This window comes from Sinohyriopsis cumingii, chromosome 5, assembly GCF_028554795.1.
Source record: "Sinohyriopsis cumingii isolate HCF-2022 chromosome 5, ASM2855479v2, whole genome shotgun sequence".
Classification (NCBI taxonomy): domain Eukaryota; kingdom Metazoa; phylum Mollusca; class Bivalvia; order Unionida; family Unionidae; genus Sinohyriopsis; species Sinohyriopsis cumingii.
The window spans coordinates 23872923-23885295 of NC_142965.1; the positions used below are offsets into that span (position 1 = coordinate 23872923).

At 35.3% G+C, this 12373-nt stretch overlaps 2 protein-coding genes across 5 annotated transcripts in view; both read left to right on the top strand.

Annotated features, from left to right (window-relative positions):
- The window catches only part of LOC149798790 (uncharacterized), an 87839-nt gene that overhangs the window by 60202 nt on the left and 15264 nt on the right, over positions 1 to 12373 (top strand). For all 3 annotated transcript variants that reach the window (XM_089957675.1, XM_089957677.1, XM_089957676.1), the window contains one exon: positions 8979 to 9146. In XM_089957675.1, the coding sequence (XP_089813801.1) occupies positions 8979 to 9146 (168 nt within the window). The remainder of the gene's footprint in view (positions 1 to 8978; positions 9147 to 12373) is intronic.
- LOC149798791 (uncharacterized) overlaps positions 1 to 12373 on the top strand; it is a 144001-nt gene that overhangs the window by 36117 nt on the left and 95511 nt on the right. The window lies entirely within an intron of this gene.

The window sequence follows — 12373 nt, forward strand, 5'->3', positions numbered from 1 at the left end:
TTAGTGTTAGGACTGGTCAACCTGGTGTCAAGATAATGCGACTGGGTGGGAGACATGCTACATGTCTGTGGCATGATATCCCAGTGCTAGAGATCACTATAAATTGCCACACTGCAGACATCATAGCGATGTGACTAAATATTTGTTAAAGCTACGTTAAAACATCTGAATCACGCACACACAAACTGGCTACCATATACATGCGATTGTGATTATACCATTTAAACTGAAAGTAGATTTACATTGTCCATTTGAATATTGCCTGTCTACACTATAATGTTTCAAGTAGCAGTTGTGTATGTGTTTAATGTTCCAACCTTAGTTCATAAAAAATTTTTGTTACAATTTGGCATATATTTTGTCATAGGTTAACAAAGTTTAAAACGCATGGTTAATAATTTAAAATATACCATAAATTATTTGAATTCTGGACTGGTCTTGGAGAGGTGGCCTTGTGTGTACTTATTGTTGGCTCTTGCCCCAGTTAGCGTCTTGCAAATATATTCACCAGAGCTGTACAGCATTCTGAATATTTATTTAGCAGCTTTGTTAAAATCCAAAATTTTACATATTTCTGCCTCATGCTGGGTGTGAAAAAAAAATTTAATCCAAATTTTCACCATGATGATTCATATGCAATAAGTTTCTGATATATTTACATACACAACTGCAGGTTACAGCTAATGTTCTAGACATTTGAATTTGAAACAAATGTGGTATTACCTCTTGCTTGCTTGATTCAAATCAATGAAGCCGTCGCCATCAAGTTGTTTACATAACTGTGCCTTGCAGCTTTTTTCTGAAATTAAAGGACAAACTAAACAAGTATTTTTGGTGAGGAAAATTGATAATCATTTGCAGCAGTTTACAACTGTACATTCTTATTAATTATACAATAAGTTACTGTTAAATAATACTGAAATGGCTGAATATAAATTGGATAGACAGAAACAAGCCATAATCGGAATCGAAGATTAATTGGAAAAGAGATCTAACGGTATATTTCTGACAGTCTGAAATTAATTAAAACAAACATATTGCTACAAATAGTACAATGTCTGGAAAATAAAAACGAAAAGGTAAAAAATACAAATACCAGTCAGATCATTAATAATATCATGGGTGTATAAAATTTAAAGTGAAATTTACAATTTGGAAATGTATATTCGCAATGCCGGCTTGAACCAACTTTTAGAAAGACAGCCATGAGATGACTGGTCATTGTGCATTAGGGATAAGTAAAAAAAATATTGCCATTTATGTAAACAAAGCTTAAAACATAAGATACCTTTCAATATCCTTACAGGTTTGATGTTTAATTTATCAGTCTTCAAACAGCATTAAAAAAAAGAAATTGTTCCATAGGATATATTTTGTAATAGCTTTCCGTAAATTTATGTCACGCGAAGTCTTTCGCAGCTAAGGTACTTGGCGGCCATGCAAATAATTTTGCTACATTTGGACTCCGTAATGACTTACCTGCAATTTTTGCAATAATACACTCATGGTATCCCTTGAATCCACGACAAACTGCCATCACTTTCTCTCCCGTGCGATGTTCCTTCATTTCTTTTCGTGGCGAGTGAATATCAGCCATACAGATTATGCCTCGCTGAATGGGACGATCATTCACCCATATAACCAGGGATATTTCTGGTTCAGTGGTCATCTTAAAATCCTGGGATATTTTATATTGTACAATTTCAATGACACTCTAATCGAAAATTGCGCCCAAATTCTAGACCGGTTAGCCAAAGTCTTTTACAGTGCCAAATTTGGAAACAAAATTTACAGAAACGGTTTTTTGTTGTTTTTTCTTTTGTGTTTTTTTTTTTTGCAGAAAATTTTGTTCTAACGCATGAAATCGAAATATGCCGGCTTTTTCACTGTAGTAATTGGTTTTAAAAAAATAAGTTCATAATTTTATATCCCATCATAGTCAGCTTCATCAGCCATCATCATACGGAACAACCTTGGCTATTTCTGCATGACAAAAATGTGACTCTGATACATGAAGGCGAATGCTTGACAGAAAAATCGAACATTTTGTTCTCTTTTGATTTATGATTGTCTAAAGAGTTAATATGTATATATTGGATACCAATGCCGTGATCTGGATATGTTCGGGAACGATCGGTTTACAGTAAAGTGGTTTTAGATGACAAAGTTTATGACCAAGAGGCAATATCGTGTCGAGGTGTGGAACACAAATGGAAAGACAACACAGATTGGACACCCAAATATTATAGGTGAGTATGAAATAATCGGAGTCTCGACTTTATCTCATTTGCCCAAGTATAAACTGACTATATGATTAACCGCCAAACACTATATATGTATGACTGGTAATTAAATTGTAAGCAAGTATAGAAGCCCCTGTGATACAAGCATAGTCATTGGTGAGCACCGGCTTTTGGCACTAATTATTTAGCCCTGGTATTGGTATAAATTGACAAATGTGTTCGAAGCTGTGCAGTTGAAATTCATTATAAAATTGTAATACAAAATAGTTGTTAAAAGAATTGACTGATTTAATTTCAATAAATGTGAAAAGATATACAAGGTCAAAAACAAGTTTCCTCTTGCACCAGTTTTAAAATTAGAGTAGGTATTTTTGTTTTTCTATATATATATATATATATATATATAACTTTCAAAGCAACCTAATTGTGCAATTTTATTTTAACAGCCATAACCTTGTAATTGCCAGTCTTGGAAATATTAACTCCAGTGATACATGTAAGCCCAAACAGGGACTGCTCTGGTATTATGATAAAGTTGTGAATTTCTTGAGTATTTGTAGTGCAAAAAGGTTGTTTAGGTTACTGCTAAATTTTCAGACTGCTACATATATAAGTAAAATCATAACTTAAGTCCTGGAAAAAGAAATTTTGAAAAATTTCACATGAATCTTAGCAAGATTAAAATGTACACAAGTTTTACCATGAAGATGATTTTTGAACGATATGTTAATGTTTTAAACAGTCTGACTACAGTCTGTAAACGTTTTAATGCAGTTTGTGTATTACAGGTACTGGCGTTCAGGACAAAATATATAAGCAGTATGAAGTTAATTCCACAAAGTCCATTCCTAAAAGCACCATGTACTGGAGGAAGAGAAAACAAGGGTAATTCCAGGAGTAATAGAGAGTTTTTTTACATTTTAAATAATGTCTGCAGGTGTCTTCCACAACATTGTTTATTTGTGTGAAGATAAGCATTATTCTTTATACATTTGTTCTTACCTAGTACATTCACAGCTTAACATGGCTCATATCTTAAACACATTTTCATTACCATATCAATAATTTAAGGAATAAACAAATTTCACTATACAACACTAAGTGGAATTTTCAGAGTTCAACAAAATCTGAGTATATGGTGAAATCCTTCAGTATTTACAGACAGAATATTCAATGTATGTGTTTGAACAGAACATTCACTCTGTATGGGTTATCCAACACACCATACACAATATATGCACAATGTACACCATATACAACCAAATCAGCCAATTACAGAAATTCCAGGAAATATCTGATCAGTATTGATTCTTGCAGAACAAGATATAATAATTTATTGTCATGCATTGTCATTTAATCATACTTCAGTTTTTAATTATTTAAAATGTTAAGTATAATTTTTGCTTTCATTTTTCTTATAATGCCCTAAAACGTTATGAAACTTGAGTTGTGTTTCTGAAAACATCACATAAATTTATGAAGTGTATGTTGTATCACATGTACTTTGTATGATTGAGTATATTATTGTGTATCAATTACTTGTCATTTACATGCATTCATTGTGTATCATGTTTGCATTACCCATATTTAAATGATGCATGCATTAACAATGGATTTGTCAAACTAAACTACTGTAACAGTGTAATATTAACTGTACATATTCAATTCCCACAACAAAACAATAATGTTTGAATGTTAAGATTTTAATATGAATTTATACATGTTCACTAAAATTTGTATTTCTCATTCCAGCGTTGTTGATCTAGGTGAATCTAGTTCTGTTGGTCTTGGAAATTATGAAATTGGTGACTGTACATAATACTAACTCTTCAAATATAATGAGAATATCAACAGATGATCCAACTAGATATGGTGACAGTGACATGAGTTTTTCATCTCACTCAGAAGAAAGTATAGAGTTTTAATCAAGTTCAGACGATGAACAGTATCATCAGGTGAATGAAGCAACTCAGTCTTACCCATCCCATGTCACAGATCCCCCACTTCATGTCATAGCCCCATAACAAGATATATATTGTAGTGAAATCACAAAGTCTGAACATGTTATTGCCCTTGACGCTTTGCCAACAAGACATAATTTGTCAGATGCTAAATATGTGACTTTTTGGACTTAATTCAGTTGCATCTTCCTTCAGCAAACACAGGATTGACAATTGTCAAAGATTTGAAGGAAAAATGTGAATTCAGTAAGGAGTATCTCAAATACAATTTTTATTGTGAGATCTGCAAAAAATTGTACTCAGATAAAGAAGAAATGTGTGAAACTCAGGGGGCTGTACATGTGCACTAATAATTATGAGCAAACATCTCTCTGGAATGAAGTTGGCTCTGACAAGAAAGAAGACTTCCTTTCGTCATCAAAAATAGGATCGAGTGTCTTCGAGAACCTATTATTGTTGTTGAAATTGGAAATGCCATTTATGGTGCTGTTCTTCCCAATCATCATGAAAAGGACTAAAATGGTTCTCACCAATGCACAGCAGAATTTCATACTTATACACTGTAGTGTCAAGCTCATGTGGTGAACAGATTTGGACATATTTATGATTTTATATGCACCAGATATTTTCTGGTCAGGATTTAACTAATTTTTCAGGATATCTTTTCATACATGTATAGTTTGAGTTACGCAAACACTTTTGTAAAGTGATGTTCTTTTGATAATGAACATTTAATTACATATGTGGTACATACAATAAATGATGTACTACTTCAACACTTGTGGTTTGTCTTTTCAAAGCAGGGGTCAGGTGTGTGTATGTGTGTGTGTATGGTTTAGTTTGTTTTTTTGACTTGTGTCCTGTATTTCTCAGTATATATTTATCATAGGTTTGAAATAATAGTTTAGTTTCAAGTTCAAAAATCTGTGTTACAGCGCAGTTTAGTCATGATTGCTCTTTCTTTAGGTAATTAAAAATAATTATTAGTACCAATCTTGAAAATTGACTAAGTTCTTTTCCAGGGTTTTCCATGCTGAAATTTATCAAAAAAATTCTAAGTCTAAACTGTCCATGCTTTTCCAGGGTTTTCCATGCTGAAAAAAATTGACAGTCCAAAATGTCCATCATTTTCCAGTGTTTTCCATGCTGAAAAAAAATCAAAGTCCAAAATGTCCATCGTTTTCCAGGGTTTTCCATGCTGAAAAATTTCAAAGTCCAAAATGTCCAGCATTTTCCAGGCATGTCCAGCATTTTGCATGCACAATGTCCAGGGTTTCCATGCTAAATTCTGCAGAATATTTCATTTTTCCATCGTTTTCCAGGGTTTTCCATGTTTTTCCACCGTATTCCATCCTTTTCCAGAGTATACGATGGAAAAAGTACAGCCGGGCAACTAGGTTCTTTTTGACAGACAGCTAGGTTTATTATGACAGCTGTCACGTTTGCTCAGCCCCAGTTAGTAAGTTGTGTATAAACTAAGGTATTATTAAACAAGCCATGGTTTGATGTCTAAACATTACTTCAGGCTAGAGTTAATCTCTTATGCAAGGTTACCATGACCAGAGAAAAGACCCGGCATCTTGGATCGGCACAGGCGTTAGATCGAGCAACATCCCACCTATGTGTTACAGCTAAGTCCTAAGATCAGAGGAACCCATGAGGGAATGGGGAGTGTTCTAAATCTGTGCTCATGTGGACAGACAGCGAGAGGACATTGTCCGCTAAGTTTGATTGGATCAGGTCAAAGCGACAACCAATCAGAATTGTGATAACAATTTCAATCCGAATTATAACTTCTAACTAGCAAGAGAAAATTTTGTCTCGCCTAGGAAGATTGCTGAGCAATATAGGGTCACTCTGAGGAAGCCACTCGTAATTTGGCAGTTAAACTTAAGAGATTCTAAGGAAAGACAAAGTTTCATAAAGGAAGCTTTTGGGGGGACAGAACTTCGGTTCAGTTGAGTCCTGAGTCTCTAAGAGGGGAGATGGACGTGAGACTAACAGAGCAGTCTGAGTCGACAAGTCTGGTCGGTGGAAAGAGTTGAGGAGGAGGAGGGAAAGGAGTCGAGGAGGAGAAAATGTATAAAGAGGAGCATAGAGAAGTCAAGAAGGAGAAGGATTTTGGAGAAAGTCGGGAGGAAGAGGAAAAGGAATTGGAGGAATATGAGAAGAATACAAGGACAGATGGAAAGCTATCTCACACTGCTAATCAAATGATACAGTAGGTTATCACAGGGTCGAGCGGAAGGAGAATACTTGGGAAATTTTAAACATTTGACTATTGAATTGTCATTAAATTGTTATTCATTGAATTTCACTTTTTTGTATATTTATTCATTTAACCATCAGTGTTGCTGACTGGGAGCTCAGAGCTTTACATTTGCCTTTCACTAATTTAACTTCCAACCAAAATCGAGCCTGGGTGGGACTTCTATAATAATTGAAATAGTATATTGAGAGCACCCCACCCCAACCATTACACCTATCACAGTGACGTCATAACAACCCATCACACCACACAGACAGCTAGGTTCATTATGACAGACAGCTAGGTTCATTATGACAGATGGCTAGGTTCATTATGACATGGCTAGGTTCATTATGACAGATGCCTAGGTTCATCATGACAGATGCAGAGAATTGCAACAATTACTTCCTGAAAATATGCAGCAAGCACCAGATGGTACATCATTAAGATCTCTTTCGGTTTAAAGTGCTGTCAAAATGATTCTTTAATATTTTGAAGCTATTGTTCTGTCACTTGAAGACAATAAGAACAGGACTACTAGAACTACATGCATTTGGAAACTTGTTGCTACCTCGTGTCTTTTGTTGTTATTAACAACTCATTTTGTTGACACTCATACTGTTATTAGGATTTTAAGTTTAAAATTTCAGAAAGATAAAGCAAAATCTGTCCAAAATAAATGTGGATGCAACTGCAAATACTCTTGAAACAATGAGGTAGTGTTGCATACTGTCAGTGTAAAAAATGAGGTAGTGTTGCATAATGTCAGTGTAAACAATGTGGTAGAACTGGATACTGTCAGCGTAAACAAGGAGGTAGTGTTGCATACTGTCAGTGTAAAAAATGAGGTAGTGTTATACTGTCAGTTTAAGCAATCAGGTAGTGCTGTCATAGTGTAATGAAAGAGGTAGTTTTCTCATTCAGTGTAAACAATGAGGTAGTGCTGTCATAGTGTAATCAAAGAGGTAGTTCTCTCATACTGTCAGTGTAAACACTGAGGTAGTGCTGTCATAGTCAGTATAAACAATGAGTAATGTTGCATACTGTTAGTGTAAATAAATGAGGTAGTGTTGCATACTGTCAGTGTAAACAATGAGGTAGTGCTACCATAGTCAGTGTAAAGAATGAGGTAGTGCTGTCATAGTAAACAATGAGGTAGTGCTGCCATAGTCAGTGTAAACGATGAGGTAGTGCTTTAAGAGTGAGTGTAAACAGTGAGGTGGTGTTGCATACTGTCAGTGTAAACAATGAGGTAGTGTAGCATACTGTTAGTGTAAACAAATGAGGTAGTGTTGCATACTGTCAGTGTAGACAATGAGGTAGTGCTGCCATAGTGTAAACAATGAGGTAGTGCTGGCATAGTAAACAATGAGGTAGTGTTGCATACTGTCATTGTAAACAATGAGGTAGTGCTGGCATAGTGTAAACAATGAGGTAGTGCTATAATAGTGAGTATAAACAATGAGGTAGTGTTGCATACTGTCGTGTAAACAATGAGGTAGTGTAGCATACCATCAGCTCAAAGAATGAGGCAGTGCTGTCATAGTCAGTGTAAACAATGAGGTAGTGTTCTCATACTGTCAGTTTAAACAATTAGGCTGTTGTTGTTGTAGGTTTAACACCATTTTTCAGCACTTGATAGGCTATACATGGTGGCCAGTATTAATGGTGGAGGAAGAACCCAGGAAAACCCCAGAAAGAACCACCGACCCATGAGAAGATACTGGCAAGCTTTCTCACATATCCACATTGGCTGAATCCGAGACTCGAACCCACGTAGACAGAGGTGAGATGGCAGTGATCCATAACGGAGAGCGCTTTAGACCACTCTGCCACTCGTGGCCCCTAAACAGTGAGGTAGTGTTGCATACTGTAAGTGTAAACAGTGAGATAGTGTTGCATACTTTCAGCTTAAACAATGAGGTACTGCTGTCATAGTGTAAACAATGAGGTAGTGTTCTCATAGTGTGAACAGTGAGGTGCAACAAGTCCCTGTGGGGTAAATTGGCCCTATTGAAACAGATGTGACTATTTTTGTCCAAATTCCATTAGGGCAATCAATTCCAAAAATGGCCACCAACATGTTGATAGCAGTAGTAAACACAGAAAATTCCAGAAGACAAGATAAGAAAAAGATTGCCACATTCACAGCCAATAAGTAAAGAGAATACTATGCAATAACGTCATGGGTTTATTTGGACCAATCAGTCTCACATAAAGTGATATGTTAACATGCTGTCATAAAAAAAATATTAAACTACACACTATATGTAAAGCATACAGACTATGTGATATATATATATATATATATATATATATACACACACAAACACACACACACACTCTCTCGCACTTGTACGTGCAGTTTTCAAAAATAACAGGAAAACTTGTGCCAGAATTCATGTTCATCCTATTCTTTTTATATTGCATAACTTTTGAAAGCTTACATTGCCCTAAAAATCTCATTCTGTTTCAACTATGTGGTCCATCATAATGCTGCAAACTTTGTCATAACTTCTTTTTTAGGAGAAGATCGTATAGCCAGAGATATCCAGACAAGCTTTGCTGCACTTCCCCCAAGGACACCTGTTAATTCACTGTTGGAGTTAGAAAACAAAGAAAGTGTGTGTATGCTGATAGAAAACAACAAAATTGGAACTTGGACCTTGCAAAATAATTCTTCCGATAATAAAGGTAAAAGTCCCCGATGTAAGGGACATGAAATATCTGAAAGACAAGTGCATAATACATTTGTTCTTATTAGTTTCTTTCTATATTTCATCATGTTTTCTGAGATAAATAGTATTTGAAATCTTTAATGTATTTAACTTTTGTGGTAAAATCATCATATAATCCCATAACCTATTGCTGCATGGGATTGAAGATGGACAGAAATGGGTAAAACAAAATTACATTTTGTCTCCCAAAATTGGGTGTGCTTCCGATGCATGCCATTATATCAGCTGCTGTGGCTCAGTGGTAGCATGCCTGACTTGAGACCAAAAGGGTGTGTATTCAGATCGTGCCTTTAGACCTATCTGGGTCAGCATCTGTGATGTGTCCTTGACCAAGGCACTTTTCTCCAATGGTCTCTGTACTAAATAACTTAGTTGTGTTGCTGTGCCTTAAAGCATGAAACCAATCCAAACCAAAACTATCCTGAAACCATCTGCATATATATTTCATCATATTGGCTTGTTTTAATTGTGATATCTGTGACCACTTCTTAAGATGTGTATGTAGTAACAGGTTTAAACTGATGACAGCTGTCAATACACCTTCCTTTTGAACCAATCCCATACATTACCCTTTTTTTGCACACTCAATATTAGAGTATCGTAAAGTAGTTTTGAAGTTATGCCCCTCTTAATCATGACTACAATCTGCAGCAAGAGAGTGAGAAATAAAGTACTCAGTTGATGAATTTCCTCAAGATTTAGAACCGTGCAGATTTTGGATACATGCATGGCATAAAATTGATACTTGCTAAGATATTATGCATTTCTCTTTTGTGTCAGTACACTAGTATAGGCCTATGCCCATATAATACATTCCTCTTTTGTGTCAGTACACTAGTATTGGCCTATGCCCATATAATGCATTTCTCTTTTGTGTCAGTACACTAGTATTGGCCTATGCCCATATAATGCATTTCTCTTTTGTGTCAGTACACTAGTATTGGCCTATGCCCAAACAATGCATTTATCTTTTGTGTCAGTACACTAATATTGGCCTATGCCCATATAATGCATTTCTCTTTTGTGTCAGTACACTAGTATTGGCCCATGCCCATATAATGCATTTCTCTTTTGTGTTGTGTCAACACACTGGTATTGTACCATGGCCAAGGTTTGATCTTAAATCTCTTTTAATTATAAATTTGTTTGTGTGTGAATTTTCATACGAATGTTTGTCTGTATTTGTCATGCAGTCAGTGATTGCTGTCTGCAGAGATGCTGCCAGGCTGTGGGATTGTGGGATTTTTGCCCAAAAAGGTCATTAATCTTGCAATTTCAGAAAATCAATTGTGGAAAGGTCATGTAGATTATTTGTGGTTCCTGCAATTTGTTGTACCCAAAATGCACTCTCTTTTTATTGTTTTGTTTTTATTAAAGACAAAAATACAAAATAATGGTTTATCAAATTAAGACATTGTCGTCCATCTTGCTAGTGATCTCAGTCACGCTGTACTAAGCTGGAATTAGTGTTCGAATACAAGCATCTGTATGACTGAGATCTGCTCTTTTTGCAGAAACTATTGAGTGGTTCCAATTATATTGTCTCCTGAGGGGTATAACCAACTGATCCATTTGATCATCCATAAAAGAATTGTATAGAGTGTAACAAGCAGAGAGTTTTATGAAACAGAAGCAACCAAATTTTTTTGTGGTATAATTGTCTGCTACGGTCAGTAGTCGGTACTATAGAACAAGAGGAAAGCTCTCCTGTTCTGACACGAACTGAAGATGCTGTACAAACCGATGACAAGGAAATAGTTGGTACCTTGTTCACAGCACATGCAGAGCTCTGCACCCCCTTATGATGCTTTTCAGTACTTTCAGGGATATTTTCAGTATTTTATGTCACCTTTCAGTATTCTTCACAAGTACACACCAATATTAATGCACAACATTACTGACCCATCTTTATTACATCTTATAATCAAACTGTCAATACAAACAATGATCCATGCTGCAAAAATGATGCAAAATATTTCATATTTACAATATTTGAAACATAACAGTAGAAAATAATTTATTAATGATCATCAGTGTTGAGCTTAGTGTTGAAGGTTACAGCAAAGCAGTGTCAAGTTCAGTGCTACATATATGAAAATTGTTTCTGAATTACTCTATTTTCTTTATAACAACCTAAGTTTGTTTTACCAATGTTTAAATCACTTTTTTGCAAGTGGCCTGCTCTTTTTCCTTTCTTTCAGTTACAATAATTATTTTCTCCAGCCTTAAAATTTGTCTCTTTTTAGTTCGAGGTTCGTCCCTTGTTATTAAGGTTCTAGGTGTTAAAATTATTAATGCTCAATTGTAATATCGAACGTAAAGATGGTTTTGACTGGGCTGTGGGAAAATATGAAAAATCTATACATTCATATCTAACAATTAATGAAATAAAAAGAAATAATTATCTCATCCAGAAACAGAACCATTTACTTAGAGACAAAAGTCAACGGCTTCATTCAGAGATGACATACAGGGATTAACACTATAAATAAAGTGTGTATCCTGGTCACACCAACTTGAATAGATGACAGCTTTGTGATTGGGATGTAATCACTTAACATCAGGGAGAAATACATCAAACATCACAAGACTTGAACACTATCAAACGAATCCCGCAAATGATTCTCTCTTGCAAGTTTAATAGACAATGACCTAATTCATCCCCGGTAATACGGATTAACTTTATAGACAAACAATAATGCGACCACTATATCAACTTTGGCACTACAAGTGCAATTCGTGACATGTACATTAGCCTGGTTTACGGACTGTAGCATCTATCACCAGTAGCAACAGTCCTTTTTTTTTTTAACATTTCTTTTATGTTTGTTTTTGATTAGAACAATCATTACTAATCAAGCAGTCATTGTAACCGTTGATTACATATAGGTCATTGGTATCTGTCTGTTCTCGCGAGACAGTTGTTGATAGGGATGACAGCAGCTAAGATAAGGCTGGGAAGCAGGCTAAGTGCAGGAATAATTAGTCTGGTTCCCTGCATTTGCTCACCCCTATAATCTACATATACTTTAGTCTGGTTTACAACAAAAACTAAAAAACATTATAGGCATAGCTAAACAAATTCAGACATTGGTAGCCAGCCTATTTTTTTATTTTTTAAAAAAATTTAGAATGGTGTGAGCAGTAATTTTTACTTGGATTAAATAAAGGTTGGTGGAGTTC